Consider the following 17,179-nt stretch of genomic DNA (forward strand, 5'->3'; position numbering starts at 1 on the left):
GGGGAATGTGCTACGGCAGTGGCAGGCCTCCGATTTCGACGCGGCTCCTTTTAACATTGGTGGAGCTGCACTGCACTTGATGGAGGAAGGGAAGGAAAGGTAGTTGTGCGCTGTTGAGCCCCTCTTTGCCCTCAGACCCTCTCCTAACTGCTCCCTCCTGTCTCAGACCACTGGGGGGAGGTGCCTGTCTTCAGCTGCCGGGATGGAGGGAGGGAAGAAGAAAGAAGGGGCCCTGGCAAGCAAGTTATCAAAAGCCAACCATAGCCTGGGACCCCTACATGATATGAATAATGACCAGACAACAAAAGGTAAGAAAAATAATTTTATTTTCTGTTTTGTGATTACAATATGTCAGATTTGAAATGTGTCTTGAGGGAGGCTGCTGCCACGGCTTTGGACAGAGGGGTACCATTTTCGTGGGAGCCGGTCTTCAGAGAGGCTTGGGACGTGGGGACGGATGCGGGAGGGGCTGCCGCTGCAAAGGGCTTTGGTGGGGGAGCCAGCCAGACCGCAAGTGTGGGGACGTTGTAAGCGCGGATTGGTCAAGGAGCCGCTGCTGCTGAGGCTTTGAAATTGCTCTCCCACCGTCACTCCCTCCCGCCCCGGCTCTGCCTCTGCCCCTGCCCAAGTTCAAAAGCAGGAGACATCTAGCACCCGTTAATCTAACGGGCTTAAACACTAGTTAAAGAATAAAGTTATTATTATTATTAAGAAGAGTCGTAACTGCAACTTTCGAATAGCCCTACCAAATCAAGGCCACACGCTCAAGAGCCATGCTGTAAGACCAAAGCATTCCGGCTTCTCTATCAGAACCGGATCTTGGCTGAGAAGACCCGGATAAACATCAGGGAACTGCCCCTCTACAGATGCACCAGATCCACGTACCAAGGTCTGAGGCCAGTCCGGAGCCACCAGGATCACCCGACTCTGATGGGTTGCTATCCTGCAGTTGATATGACCCACCATAGTCCATGGAGGAAATACATAGAGAAACAGATATGTGGGCAAGGGCTGAACCGGGGCATCCAGCCCTGCACTTCCCCGCTTGTCTCTGTGACTGTGGAAGCGGGCTGCATTTGCATTCTTGGCCATGGCCTTGAAATCCCTATCCGGGGGAGCTCGGTCTATCCTGGTGACATTGTGCTTTCTTAGGGGCTGGTGATGAACAAAAGCCCGAGGCTTGCTGTCTCTTGCCCTCCTGCTGAATCTCTGATGCGGTCCTTGAAAGGGTCTCTGCATTTTTTGGCCTCCCATATACATATGGAATCTTTGGGAGCCTTGAAAATTGCCCCATTTTGAACACCGAGCTGTTCGGGGTCTGCTGTCCGGTAAGGCCTTGGAGTGATGGTCTGCCACACTGGCCATCAGATCATCTCTAGGCCCTTGCAAATAGCATATGCCCCAGAAAGGGAAGTCTGCTCAGCATAGCTTTAGAGGTCAAGTCTCCTGCCCACTGTCTGATCCAAAACATCCATTAGGTGGAGATAGTATAGGCCGCGACCTTGCTCATAACTCTGATAAGATCACACAGAGCATTCACAATATAATTCACCCCAGAGAGAATAATCTGGGGATCTTCCTCATCCTTTGGGTCTGAGGACTAAGACAGGTGGGTGTGACAAGCATGTACCACAAAGGAAGAAGCGGCTGCCGCCTTAATCCCTAGGGCCAAAGCCTCAAATTGCACTTGAGGAGCAAGTCCACTTTACGGTCCCGAGTATCCTTTAACATCACTCCTCCTTCACTAGACCTTCATTAGTGACCTGCGCCACCAGCAAATCCACTTTTGGCTGAACAAACAGCTGCTGGAAATCTTGACGCCATCGGATACTGCTTGGCCATAGTTTTATCCACTTGAAGGGCTCCCTCTGGTGACTCCCAGTGGTCAGTGACCAGCTTAGTGATGTCTGGATGTGAGGGAAAAAAATGCAGTCGGAACCACAGAACTGTTCATAACTGAGTATTGAAAAGTAGAAGCTGGAGGAACTTCCTTGCAGAGAAGTGGAAATAATGTTCAAAAGCGCAGAGGCCTTGAATATCCGGAGCGCAATGGGATCTTCCTCCTGTTCCAAGGTTGCTACCACCTCTTGACGCTGTCCTCCTGCAAAGAAGCAGACTCCGACAGAGAAACTTCAACCTGGGATAAAAGTGCCTTGGAATCGGAATGTCCATCCTATCCTGATTCAGGTCTGGTTAGGGCACATGCTAAGAGGGAGAACCCCTGCACAACTGTCACTGGCGTGCTGCTAACAGATGCTGAGGACTCTCAGCAGTTCAAACCGGCATTCCACATAAGGCTCACAAAATTCACGTTGAAGCCTTGTACTAAGGGTCTTGAAGACCCTGGCAGAGACCCCCTGCCGGTCCTCCTGAGCTCCAGGGCATCCAAACAACTGGGTTTGGCCAATACATTTTTGGAGGGTCCTGGAAAAGAACTTTCCCCCTGGGAATTCATCTCCTGCAGATCCCCAGCCCTGGAAGACTTGAAGGAGGCCAAGCCTGAGGCCCCTGCCCCCCCCCATGCGCTCCGTCATAGGTGGGACATAGATACTCCTCGACTGGTCATCCAGCGCACACCTGGGCTCTTTTGGGAGAGCGAGCTAGAAAATCTAATAAATAAGTATAGGGATAAAAAGATCTGAGGAGTCCATCCCTGTCAATTTTAAGCAACATTGAGGGGTTCTGAGGCTGCCAGTTGGACCGAGGTCAGACTGAGCCTCAAACCCTGAAAGATCGCAACGCGAAGGGGTGGGGATTGGGGACAATGCTGCTGGCCCACTGTTAGTCCTGGCAGAGACATGAAGAAGTCAAACAAACTGAGAAAATCAGGGTTGCAAGCAGCTACACAGGGGATGGCCCCTAAGCTCAAAAAATATAAAAGCAGGCTAGGTAGCTAGGTATCTCCAAGGGCTAATCCTGCTAGCAGCTGACCTCTGCTGTGTGGGTCTGCATCTTCTCCTAGGCAGAAGTCCCAAAAAGTGGGAATCTCTGGGTACCCAGCCTTGAAAACGAACACTGAGAAAAAAATATCATAAAATAATAAAACTGCAGATCAGATCAAAAGCAATTCTGAGCAACTTGCTTTCAGAAAACAAACTGAGGGGGCAGGAACAGCTCCCTGGGAGAAGATAGAGTTGAAAACATGATTGACAGTTTTCTTCAAGCAACTTGCTGGTCAAGGTACAGAATCCTATCCTTTCAAGAAAACTAGACACACTGTACTAGAAATCTATTTAGTATAAATCAATAAGCAAAATCTCAAAACGAGAACACTGCTAATGTTGGCGACCCTAAGCACAGATTCTCCCGTTTAGCACATCACACAGCGCGTGCTATCTATCTAGCTCTCCCTATAAGACTTACTTTATTGCGCATGCGCCCTATGCAGTCCTCCGCGTTACCCTGGAAACAGACACTTCCACGCCCCTCCCCCTTGGTTACACCCAAACTATTCTACCCCGTAAGCGTCCCTAGGAGGAAGTATAGTGATACGCGATACCCAGCACATAGGTGACGTCACCTCATTCTTGCGTTCCTAGCAGCATCCGGAAACATGGCGGATGTTATCCCGCTTCACCCGGTGCGCAATGCCCAGAAAAGGGCGGCTTATTATACGGCTGAAAGGCACAACAGGTAAATCGGAAGCCTTGTCGTAAGCGGAGAAGTTGGGCGAGCGCCCTCTCTTCATTATGCAATTACTGTGTTGAAGCGGAGAGAGTTACTTTGGTATCTTCCTCCTTCCCTCTCAAATCAAGCTACAACTGCTCACAGATAGATCATTTCTGTGGCTTCTGCCCCCCGCCCCCTCCTTGGGACCCGTGGGCGGAACTCGTACTGGATTGGAATAAGGAGGCGTTCTATAGTGGGCGCGGCTTGCTGAGGTCCTATTGACCTGGAGCAGGTGCGCGTGGCGTGTCTGTTTTGGTTGTATTCATTGGGCCTGATCGGATTCTCTCCTACTAAACAAGTTGTTTGCACTTGATGACATTTTCTTACGACTTGGAAGGTGCAGACGGTTTAGTTTATCCCTAAACTTAATAAGCTTTACAGGGTTAGTCTCTCCAGATGGATTTGTCGTGCATAAAATGTAACACGAATGAAAGCTACTTTTAAAACAGAGTATGTTTGATATGATTGCGTTGAGCTATTGAGATACGTTTTCTAGAACTCATAGGATGAAAATTTAATTATTTGTGATTTGAAAGTCGTTTTATATTCATTTGGGTGGTGTCCAATACATTTTGGGGTTTCTGTAGAACTTGTTTTGTACTTTATGTACTCTCCACGAATAACTATAGTTTCAAACGCCAAATATAAATAGGGTATTTTAACAGTCCAACAGTCCAGAGTGGTATATTTTGCTTTGGTTACATGCCTAATCAAGAAGACACCTGAATGGATTTACATAAAAATTGAAACTACAGTTTATATTAACACTTGTTATCTAACCCTTTAAAATGTCTCCTTTGGCATTAATTTCCAACTTTCAGTATCCAAACATAACTAGTCATTAGGTGTCTACCATTGAATGTTCTGTTCAGTTATCAAAAAGAAAGAACCACATTTAAAATTTTTCCCTGAATCTTATTAAATTCAATTTAGACAGATTTCCTAAAGCAGTGTCTTGCAAACTTTCTCAAGCCTTGGCACACTAAAGGTAGTGGCTGTGGCTTGAGGCACCTGGAATTGTGTGGATATTGCTGTGATGACATGGCATGCATGACATGATCATGTCGATGTCTGCATGTGTGTGAAGGTCCTTCAGGCAGGCCCTAAGATGCCAGTGGGGGGTGCCAGAAGGGAAGAGGGCCGGAGAAAAGGATAGATGCTGGCACCCACTGATTGCCTACAGGATGTGCCTCTCGCCACAAGAGGCACATCCTGTAGGCAGTCAGCTGGTGCTGGTGCTTATCCTCCTCCCCAGTGAACCGCGGCATACCTGAAATCTCTTGAGGCACACAGTTTGAGATGCACTATCCTAAAGGAAATATATTCCATTATCAGGAGTTGATGTAAGTAAATGTTTCCTGTCTTGCATGCTGTAGTTTAGCATGGTCTGATATTTTATTTTAAATTCTTTATTCATTTTTATAACTTACATCAAGTGCATCAAAAAGTTACACCATTTTAACATAAGTACAACGCTTGAAATTCTACATTATTCATATTAAATAGAATTATCCCTTCCCCCATCCCTTCAGTATCTCATAACACATATACCATATAATAAATTCCCCCTCCCCCACCCCATTCTTTCATTTGTACAAAAACAGGGAAATAATATCTATTCATTGCAATATTTTGTTAATGGCCCCCACACATCTTGAAATTTATTAAAATTCCCTTTCTGAATAGCTAATGTTCTTTCCATTTTATAAATATGACACACTGAATTCCACCAAAAACTGTAGTTTAATCTATTCCAATTTTTCCAATTACATGTTATTTGTTGTATGGCGACTCTTGATAAAATAAGTAAGAGTTTATTATTTTTGGAAGAAATTTGGCTCTTAACCCTCATAGACATGCCATATAATACTGTGTCATACGATAATGCCACATGATTTTCTAATAAATTATTAATATGGCCCCAAATTGATTTCCAAAAATCCATAATAAATGGGCAATAGAACAATAAATGATGTAAAGTCCCTGCCTCAAGATGACAATGCCAACATCTATCAGACTTAGAGCGATCTAATTTTTGTAAACGAACAGGGGTCCAGAATGCTCTATGCAACAGGAAAAACCATGTTTGTCTCATAGATGCAGACATTGTACATCTCATCCTCCAAGACCAAATTCGTGGCCATTGAGACGCAGTAACTTTATGCTTAATCTCAATACTCCAAATGTCCCGAAGACCAGTCTTTGGTTTTTTATTCATAAATCCAGCTATTAATTTGTACCACTGAGCGGCCTGATGTCCCAGGAAATCCACCTGAAAGCATAAGAATTCCAAATTATATTGATTATTAAGATTTTTCCATTCAGGGAACCCAACCTGAATGACCTGCTTCAGTTGCATCCATCTAAAATTTTGTGATTTATTAAGGCCATATTTATGTTGCAACTGTGAAAACTCAAGTAGCTTACCATTAGAAATAACATCTTCTAATACACATATTCCTGCAATCATCCAGTGCTTCCAGATGACTTTAAATCTGCCAATTTGAATCTTGGAGTTCAGCCATATAGTTTGATTTGTTGAATTGTTAATTGGAATAGGTGTTAAATTGCTCACATATCTTATTGTTTTCCATGTGTCTACAAATAATCTATTTTCTTTATATAATCTAGGCATTTTGATACTAAGTACATGGCATAATCGCAGAGGGAACATGAGTCGCCATTCCAACCACAACAGGCTCTGGGAGGATCCAATACATACCCTGGTGCATAATATAGGATTAATGATACCTATAAAAATTGGGAAAATTTACCCCTCCCTCTGTAATCGTTTTTTGTCAAGATACTAAAGCAATTCTATCCTTTTTGCCCAGCCAAATAAATTTTGTAAGAATACAGTTTAACTTTTTATAAAAGGACCCCTGAAAAAAAATAGGTAACATACCCATTTGATAACAAACCACGGGCAAAATCATCATTTTGATAGTTTGAACTCTTCCCCACCAAGAAAGATGTAAAGGATTCCATTGTTCACACATTTGTTACCTTCTGTAATAAAAAATTTTCATTCACTTTCATTGTTTTTTCCAACATGTTTTTTATCCAAATGCCTAAATATTTTATTCCGTCTTCTTTCCATAGAAAGGGGAATGCTTCAAATAAACCTTTTGTACAATGGACATTAAGTGGAAGAACTTCTGATTTACTCCAATTTATATCCTGAAAATTTTCCAAATTTTTCTATCAATTCTAGTAAGCTTGGAATGGTTGTTCCGGATTTCTCAAATGAAGCAATATATCATCTGCATAAGCAGAAACTTTATATTCCCGATCTGAATAAGGAATACCCTGTATCCCCTTCGCTTGCTGAATAGCTAATAACAAGAGCTCGAATACAATATCAAAAAAGCAAAGGAGACAAAAGACAGCCTTGTCTAACCCCCCCTCTGCAGACTAAAACGCTCTGAGAAATTATTATTAATATATAATCTAGCAGCAGGAGAACTATACAATGTTTGGATCATTTGTATAAATCCTGAACCTATACCAAACCACTCCATTGCTTGATACATGAAGGCCCATTCTACCCGATCAAAGGCCTTCTCTGCGTCCAGGGATACAGAAAAGGCTGGATCATTCATGGCTTTTGTTAAATTTAACATATGAAAAGCCAATCTAGTATTATTAGAGGAATGTCTCAGAGCAATGTCCTGTTTGGTGCATAGCAATAATAAAAGGGAGAGCTTTGGCTAAGCGTAAAGCCAATGTTTGCCATCTACATTAATTAAGGAAATAGGCCTGTAATTTGAAATCAATGTGGGATCTTTATTTGGCTTCAGCAAAACTATGGTAACAGATTTTGCCATAGTACCTGTAATGCAACCTTTAGTTAGTTGAACCTGATATAAATTTAACAAATATGGTAATAGGGTATTTTTAAATGATTTATAAAACTCTACTGTGACACCATCACCTGGAGTGGATCCAACTCTTAAGGGACTTCAATGCTGTTTGCAATTCTTTTAGTGATATTGGCATTTCTAAACTTTCTGCTCAGGAATTTTTGGTCCCTTAATTAAATTTAAAAATTCTAATCCATCCTTTTCTTTATCTAAGTAAGGCTCACAAGAATATAAAGCTTTATAAAACTTTAAAAATTGTTCTAGAATAGGACCAGTTTGAGAATAATTATTCCCTTGTCCATCTTTCACCATCACCAGTGTTCCCGCTAAGCTGCGTTGGCCTGCGCTCACGCACAAAATATTACATCGCAGCGCAAAGTTTCTCTTCACAGCGCACACACGCGTCGGTAAGGTAAGGGGACGCATTGGGGGGATTGCACTTCCCCACAATTGCCATGCTTCGGTTCCTCTTCTTCCTTCCTTCCTCCCCCCCCGCGGGACCCTGCGGCACCATCAACTCTTACTCCCTCTAATGTCGGCCCTGCAGCTCCAGACTTCCTCGCACCTTCTCCCCTCCCCCTTTGGATCGCTATTATTTTAAATGTTATAGCCGCGGAGCTGTATCCATCAGTGGAGATGTCTAACCTCGGCCTGCCCCGGAACTCTTACTGCAACAGTGACTTCCTGTTCCTGCCTAGACGGGCGGCTGCTGCAGTAAGAGTTCCGGGGCAGGCCGAGGTTAGACATCTCCACTGATGGATACAGCTCCGCGGCTATAACATTTAAAATAATAGCGATCCAAAGGGGGAGGGGAGAAGGTGCGAGGAAGTCTGGAGCTGCAGGGCCGACATTAGAGGGAGTAAGAGTTGATGGTGCCGCAGGGTCCCGCGGGGGGGGGGGGAGGAAGGAAGGAAGAAGAGGAACCGAAGCATGGCAATTGTGGGGAAGTGCAGAGCTGCAGGGAAGAGTGTTGCGGTACCCAGCTGGAGGGAGAAGGAAGATGAGGGAGGGAATTAAAGGAGATGCCAGGGCTTGGAGCGTAGGAGGAAGGTATGCCAGTCTAAGGGAAAAGGAAGGGGGAGATGTGAGAGCATGGAGGGGGAGCGAAAGATGGAAGAAAAGGAAAGGAGAGAGATGCCAGAGAATCAGGGAAGGGGAGATACCAGACTATGAGGAGAGGTGTGGGAGAGGGAAGGCGAGGAGAGAGATGCCAGACCAATGGGGTGAAAGGAGAGATGGAAGGGGGAGGCATACAGTTTCTGGAAGGGGCATAGAAGGAGAGAAGATGCCATATAGGGGAAGAGAGACGGCAGACAGTGGATGGAAGGAAGAGAGTTACAAGAAGATGAGGAAAGGAGAAACCACAGAAGACAAAGGTAGAAAAAAATTTCTATTTATTTATTGCTTTAGGAGACATGTGTCACTGTTTCTGTGAAGCATTGTATGCAGAGTCCAGCTTCTTGCTGGTTCAATTTAACCTTTGTCTATGTATTTTTATTTTATCCCCCCTTTTACAAAACTGTGAAGCGTTTTTAGCACCAGCCTTGGTGGTAGCAGCTCTGATGCTCAGAATTTTATGAGCATCAGAGCTGTTACCTCCGTAGCTAAAATCCACACTACAGTTTTGTAAAAGAGGGAGGGGTTAGTTTGTGATTACATATTCCTTACTAGGCGAAGGTGTTTTCTGTGTTCTGTGTGTTCGAAAGACATGGTTTTCTGTTAGGATTGACTGGTGTAGGATTGATCTGTGCTGGTCTGGCTTGTTTAGTTTTACAATGGGTGTATTGATGTACTGCTCACTGCAATATGTAAGATGCTGCCCTTTCCTAGGTACTCATGTGTGACGTGTGGTTTGTTACTAAAAATCATGTTTTTCTTACAGATGGGGGGGGGGTGCCAAAAAATGATGGGCCCCGGATGTTACATATGCTAGGTACGCCACTGTATGTAAAGATACCAGAAAGCTGGCGTAGCAAAAACTTCTAAGTTTTGAGTATTTAACCCTCCCACAATCTCACGGGCACTCGTTTCAAGTTTATTGAGATTTTGATTTAAACGCAATATCAAATATTTTCAATGCGTATAACAAAAATAAATTTGGGGAAATAAATAAAACCATTTGAACCAGTGTTCCCGCTAAGCTGCGCTGGCGTGCGCTGGCGCACAAAATATTACATCGCAGCGCACACGTTTCTCGTTACAGCGCACGATCGGAAGAGGCGTACGGCAGATGGCAGGGCGGCGAGAGGAGAATCGGGCGAGTTGGCTCATAACTTGCTGGCGCCCGATATTTTTGGCTCACGGTGAAAAAAGTTTGCTCACAACACCCGCCCGCTTAGAGGGAACACTGACCATCACTATTTTTGTTTTTTGTTTTTTTGCTTTTAAATAATTTGCCAATCTTCCCGTCTTATTTGAGTTTCCATAATACATCGCCTGCTGAGAAAATAAATCTTTTCTTATTAGTTTAGAAGAAATCTCATTATATTTCCCTTTAGCTTTCAAGAGATTCTGTAGTGTAGATTATTCCCATTTATCCATCAATTTTGTTTCTAAAATCTTAATGTCTTGTTCCAAACTGGAAAATTGTTTTTTAATTTGTTTTTTAATATATGCTGAAAAAGAAATAATTTGTCCTCTCATGGTTGCCTTAAAAGCATCCCACAGAGTTTCTAAGGAGGTATCTTCCGTATTATTAATTTGAAAATAATCATTTATTTTTAACTGAATCCTCAATAAAATTTGGTTCCGCAAGCAATGCATTATCAAATCTTCATACAGATCTACTATTATCTTGATCAATTATTTTAATTTTAATCCACACCCTACCATGATCAGACAAAATAATTGGATCTATGGTAGCTTGTGTTACTTGCTGAACTAAAGTATTTGAAACAAATATATAATCTATTCTTGAAAAAGATTTATGAACATGGGAGCAAAAAGAAAATTCCCGATCATTAAAATGAAATATTCGCCATATATTTTTCAAATCACAATTTTGTATCAAATTCTCTAATCCTAATCTATAATAATAATAAAACCCTAGAGTGCGCATGCGCTGTTGAACGATCGTGAGGTGTGCTTCTGTGTCAGTCCTCACGGCGCCTGCGCCAGCGACTCCTCTCTCCCGCTGCCGCTCCTCTTCAAAGCGCTTCGGGTCTTCTACAAATTTGCTTGCTCCTTTTACTAGCATTTAAAAAATGTAAGTAAAAGTTCAAATTCATCATCAGTCCTCTGCAATTCCTAATGTGGGTTTAATTCAGGGTTAATGTGAACTGAAGCTGGCTTTGAAGAATTGGAAAACTAACAGAGAGAATCACAGACTTCTCACGATGAGCAGGAAAAGCTCAATATAAATCCAGCAAAACTTTGTGAAATTATCTTGCCAACAAAGTTATCTAAATTTGAACCTGCGAGGAAAGAAGGAGAGCAGGCTGCAATTTTGATGTCAGAATTTGCTTCCTGCCCCAGGACCAATGGGGTGTTACTTCCTGATTGAAGGACGCCTGGGGGATTGATGCAGGGAGTTGCCAGAGGAATGGAAAAGAATTAGCAGGAGGGTTTCATTTTTAAGGGAGGAAGGTTCTGCTTTGTTTGTGCAGAAATGTAGAAAACTGGAAGATACGTTGATTCTACAGAGTGAGAGAGGTAAAAGCAAAATAACTATATTCTTTGAGCCCAGCTATGCGTGTATGGTGTGAAGTTGCAATCCCCCTCCTCCAATGACAGTCTGCAATAAAAACTCTGCTTGTTTGTTTTGAACTGAGAGAAACTGCCTGTAAAACACATAAGCCCAGATCTTAGTCTGTGTTTGTGGTTCTCCTGAAATTAGGCCAGTAGAAGACCCAAAGCTGCTGGAGCTGTCAGGTTTGTCAGCCTTCTAGCGGTGGAAGGGTTGGCTGGGAGGGTCAACGGGGGTTTCTGCTGTGCCGGTTAGGGTCGGGGGGTGGGGTGAGTTGTGGCGTGTTAGTGATGTGCCTAGGGTCGGTGCAGAGGGGTTTAAAAACATGCTCAGGGGAATGGGAGGCAGGTAGGCTGGCATCGGAGGGGGGGTGGGGGTTCAATGGAAGGCAGGCAGGCAGGATGGCATCGGAGGGGGGGTGGGGGGGGTTTCAATGGCAGGCAGGCTGGCATCGGAGGGGGGATGGGGGTTTCAATGGCAGGCAGGCTGGCATCGGGGGTGGTTTCCATGTAAATATCTGCTCAGGGGGATGGGAGGCAGGCAGGCTGCCATCGGGGGGGGGGGGGTTTCAATGGAAGGGGGAAGGGAGGCAGGCAGGCAGGCTGGCATCGGAGGGGGGTGAAGGGAGGAAGGAGGCACTGGGGGCACTAAGGACATAGGGGCACTGGGGGCACTATGGACATAGGAAGGGGCACTAAGGACATAGGAACATAAGAACATAAGCAGTGCCTCTGCCGGGTCAGACCAGAGGTCCATCCCGCCCAGCAGTCCGCCCCCGCCCCGTGCCTTAATCACCAGAAGGGGCCCCCTTGCCCCCTAGGTTTCTCATCGAAGTCCTATCTTCCCATCAATGTCCTAACCCTCCGGCCTTGCACCTGCACGACCTGGTGAGCTGTCTATACTTATGCAACACCCCAGCACCTCCCTCAGTACCCCACGATCCCCTTTTCCCTCAGGAATCTGTCCAATCCCTGTTTGAATCCCTGTACTGTACTCTGCCAGATCACTTCCTCCGGGAGCGCATTCCATTTGTCCATGACCCTTTGGGTGAAGAAAAACTTCCTTGCATTTGATTTGAACCTATCTCCCTTCAGTTTCTCTGAGTGCCCCCTCGTACCTGTCGTCCCTTTTAGTCTGAAGAACCTGTCCCTGTCCACCCTCTCTATGCCCCTAAGTATTTTGAAGGTCTCTATCATATCCCCCCTGAGCCTCCTCTTTTCCAGAGAGAAGAGCCCCAGTTTATCCAGCCTCTCAGCATATGGGCAGTTTTCCAGCCCTCTTACCAGTTTCGTTGCCCTCCTTTGGACTCTCTCAAGAACTGCCATGTCCTTCTTGAGGTGCGGCGACCAATATTGAACGCAGTATTCCAGATGTGGGCGCACCATCGCTCGATACAGCGGCATGATGACTTCCCACGTCCTGGTTGATATGCCCCTCTTGATGATGCCCAGCATCCTGTTGGCTTTCTTCGAGGCTGCTGCACACTGTGCGGATGGTTTCATGGATGGATCCACTAACACACCCAAGTCTCTCTCAAGTCCGGTGTCTTCCAGCAATCTCCCCCCCATTTTATACTCGAACAACGGGTTCTTTTTCCCTATGTGCATGACCTTGCATTTATCTACGTTAAAGCGCATTTGCCATTTGTTTGCCCAGTCCTCCAGCTTATCGAGGTCCCTTTGCAGTTCCTCACATTCCTCCCTGGTCCTAACTCTGGCGCAGAGCTTGGTATCGTCTGCAAATTTTATAACCTCACACTTTGCCTCTGTTTCCAGGTCATTGATAAATATGTTGAAGAGTAGCGGCCCCAGCACCGATCCCTGCGGCACACCGCTCGTGACTCCCCGCCAGTCAGAATATTGGCCCTTTACTCCGACCCTCTGTAGTCTACCTGACAGCCAGTGCTTGATCCATCTGTGTACATCCCCGCCCACCCCGTGGTTCCACAGCTTCCTAAGCAGCCTTTCATGTGGCACCTTGTCAAAGGCCTTTTGAAAATCGAGGTAAATGATGTCTATGGGTTCCCCTTTGTCCACCTGACTGCTTATTCCCTCAAAGAAGTACAGAAGGTTTGTCAGGCACGACCTTCCCTTACAGAATCCGTGCTGGCTTGTCCGCAGTAGGCCATTTTTCTCGATGTGCTCGCAAATGCTGTCCTTGATCATTGCTTCCACCATCTTCCCTATAACTGAAGTCAGGCTCACCGGCCTGTAGTTCCCGGGGTCACCTCTCGATCCCTTCTTAAAGATAGGTGTGACATTCGCCAGTTTCCAGTCCTCTGGTACCTCTCCAGTTTTCAAGGATAGGTTGCAAACATGCTGGATTGCGCCCGTTATTTCCTGACTTAGTTCCTTTAGAACCCTTGGGTGGATCCTGTCCGGTCCCGGTGATTTGCCGCTTTTCAGTCTGTCAATCTGCTTGAGGACATCCTCCCGACTTACCTCTATATGCCCCAATCTTTTGGCCTGCTCCCCACTCATGAGCTCCTCTGAGTCCGGTATATTGGACGTGTCCTCGCTCGTGAAGACCGACGAGAAGAACGTGTTCAACCTCTCAGCTACCTCTTTATTCTCCTTAATCACTCCCTTCCTATCCCCATCGTCCAATGGCCCCACCTCCTCTCTCACTGGTTGCTTCCCCTTTACGTAACTGAAGAATGCCTTTAAGTTTTTCGCCTCCCTGGCCAGCCCCTCCTCGTATTTCCCTTTTGCTTTTCTAATCTCTCGGTGGCATTCCTTTTGGCATTTCCTGTGCTCCTGGTGATTTTCCTCCGTTGGATCCCTTTTCCATTTCCGGAAGGACACTTTCTTGTCACTGATTACCTTCTTTACTTCATGTGTCATCCAAACCGGGTCTTTTGACCGCTTGTTCTTGCGGCCTTTCCTGAAACTGGGGATGTACAGTTTTTGCGCTTCCTGCAGTGTGTCCCTGAGAAGGAGGCACTGAGGGCACTAAGGACATAGGGAGATTCACAGACAGAAAAATGACAGACAGGCAGTGTGCAAGGAGAGAGAGACAAAGAAAAAAAATACTCAGACAGACAGATATCTGCTCTAGCACCCGTTAATGTAACGGGCTTAAAGACTAGTGATTTCATAATTCTGCCAGGTTTTTTATCCATTAAAGGATCTATAACAGTATTAAAATCCCCATGCCACAACTAAATTAGAAGCAGCCAGTGGTAGTAACAATGGTTGTACAGATTTTTAAAATTCAGTTTGGTTCGAATTAAGTGCATACACATTGAAAAATTACATTTTTTATTCACCAAAATTGCTACACTTGCCTTTTTTCCCACAGCTGGGGCAAAAAAAAACAATGTTTTACCCAATCTCCTTCTAGTTTTTGGGACTCTAAAGCTGATAGATGAGTCTCCTGAATATAACATATATCTACATTCTGCTGTTTTAAAAACAATCGTGTTTTCTTTCTTTTTATTGGATGGTTGAGGCCATTAACATTTAACTAAAATAATTTAAGCTCCATTAAGATATTTACTTACAGAACACTTGAATCCCATCAAATATTTCATCTTATAGTTTCTCTGTGCATAACTCATTTTCCTTAATTCACTATGTAAATCTTTCTCATCTTCCCTTGATCTCAAAAATATTATATTACTTAAATCCCAAAAAACATTCCCTATTCCCTCCCATATCCCCACCCTTCTTATATTATGATAACTTGAAGACATAAAATCAGACTGGCAGCCCCACCCCTCCCCCAGGCATCTTACTTTACTATGTCTTCTATGCTATAAAAATTGATCAACCTATATAATAAAAGATTTTTAAAACCCCTAAATTTTCCTCTTTAATACGATAATTGTCAATGAAACCTATATTTCAAGTATAATACAAAAAAATATCTGCATGAATTCATTTCAAAAATCAAATGTATAATTAAATGTTATATTATGTTCTCTAAATCCATCTGATTGTCTAATATACATAAGAATTCCCCTTATAACACCCCCTTGACAGTATTAAATTGATTTTTAAATTATCAGTGTAGTATAATATTTCAATCCATGAAATCCAATTGAAATAAGAATTTAATTTAATTTATTTATAAAATAATTAATTTTAAAACTCGCTAAATTAGAAATATCATATAACTACAAACCTGCTATCCCTTATTCATGAATTAAAATTAATCACCTCAAAATATTATGTTTTTCATAAATATTTTAGTTTTATCCTTTCAGATGAGAAGAATAAATATATAATTAAGTATGGTAACCATCTAAAATAATTAAATTGTATAAATAAATCATTCAGTTAGTAAAACTTTTACATTACTGGTCTCATGTACTTATAAGGCATCCATTGCTGCAAAGAACTGGTCACCCAACGATCCAGTTTGCTTCTTTTCAAGCCCATCTGTTTCACAACGATCTGGAAGAATTAGCACAACACAACCCTCCACAGAAGAATGACAGCCCAAGGGACCATAATCTGGTTCCATAATGTCGGATGGACTCTGTTCCCCACCTTGGCTCTCTCCTTAGCCCCCCCTTTCGTTGATTTACACAAAAACCTACTCCCGCCAAAATTTATGCCTTAAATGTATATTAATTTTTCCCACAGGTACTGTTTGCTTCCAGGCCTGATCTCGATGGGGGGAGGTGTAAGTTCCGGCATCCTCTTCTGTTCTACATCTGCAGTGGGGAGGACCCTCCCGGCAACTACTTTTCCCCACCTTCTGATGCACTTTGGCTCGAGCCGAGTTGAGCAGGTGCCTCTCTCCCTTACACTTATGTCTGGGGATAGTGTGTGTGCAGATTGGCATGTGGTGACTGCTCCTCACAGCCTCTTGAGGTGGCTTGGTCCAATCTGTATTTAAGGCAAGAAGGGCACAAAGGCTGCTTGTTTTCCAGCAGCGAGTTGCTGGCAAATGTTTGTTCTACTGATGTTCTGTTGTCTTAACTTGCAAGAATGGATTGAAGCGCGGCACAGCTGTAATCCTGTTTTCTCCATTAACTGGACCGGATGTGAGGTCGGCGCTCCTCACCTCAATTTCCGTTTGCACTCCAGATACATGTTTCCAGGGTGAATAGGATGAACTTCTCTTCAGGGAAAAGCCGGCTTTCTCAACACCCGCACGCATCCTCAACAGCACCATTGAAAAGAAAAGTGCTCGTGGAGGTGCTATCAAGGCAGACTCTCAATCTGCCCGATGTATACATGTGAGCTACCCCTCTCATCCCTTTCCTGACAAGATGTCTCATCATAAAAATATGCGACGAGTGTGGAGCCTCTTGGATGTTCTCCTCTCCACTACTCCATCTCATCCCCTCACAAAGATTCCTCCCGGCACCTCTTGCATCCTCATTGGCCTCCGCTGAAGCATCACTTCTCATAATTCCACACCAGAACGATTTCTCAGGGCTTCCTCCATTTCTCCTCCCCCAATCATCATCCATTTCTTCTGACGTAAGATACTTATTTGAATATATTAATGTAACAGCTGTATCGGTACTCAAATGTAGAATCTTCTGTTTTAAATAATAACTAGTCCCATAGTTCCATGATAGTTAAAAGTCAGTTGCAGCAACCATTTTAATAACAAATAAAGCCAGTAAAAAAAAAAAAAAATCATTAAGTTATTTCTGTATTTCTCAAAACTTTTCAAGATCAAGGTAAATAGGAACAACCATGTTTTCCATCCATATAATAATATCTAATTCATAGATGACAGGAAATCCTTAAGTTTTTCTGGATCTTCAAATTGATGAAATTTTCCTTTGTATCTTACTCTCATCAATGCCGGATAATATAACCCATATCTAGCTCCAATGTCCTTCAATGGTTGCCTTAATTGTAAAAATTGCTTTCTCACTTGAACAGTCTCCTTGGCAAAATCAGGGACAAAGAGCAATTTAGAGTCTTTATATGCCAGATTTTTTGTTTCCCTTGTAGCTTTTAATATTTCAAGTACCTGCTGGAATCTTAATAATCTT

The 17,179-nt window shown here is 43.8% G+C and overlaps 1 protein-coding gene across 6 annotated transcripts in view; it reads left to right on the forward strand.

The window, feature by feature from the left end:
* Window positions 1-3,497: 3,497 nt before the first annotated feature.
* ATP9B (ATPase phospholipid transporting 9B (putative)) overlaps window positions 3,498-17,179 on the forward strand; it is a 668,517-nt gene continuing 654,835 nt past the window's right edge. Inside the window, exon 1 of one of the 6 annotated variants that reach the window (XM_033934419.1) lies at window positions 3,498-3,633. In XM_033934419.1, the coding sequence (XP_033790310.1) occupies window positions 3,554-3,633 (80 nt within the window). In that variant the 5' untranslated portion in view covers window positions 3,498-3,553. Of the gene's footprint in view, window positions 3,634-3,885; window positions 4,052-4,081; window positions 4,120-17,179 lie in introns of those variants that run through there. The other 5 variants (XM_033934424.1, XM_033934423.1, XM_033934421.1 and 2 more) reach the window with 5 other exon arrangements.

Source organism: Geotrypetes seraphini, chromosome 2 (assembly GCF_902459505.1).
Source record: "Geotrypetes seraphini chromosome 2, aGeoSer1.1, whole genome shotgun sequence".
In the NCBI taxonomy this organism is placed as follows: domain Eukaryota; kingdom Metazoa; phylum Chordata; class Amphibia; order Gymnophiona; family Dermophiidae; genus Geotrypetes; species Geotrypetes seraphini.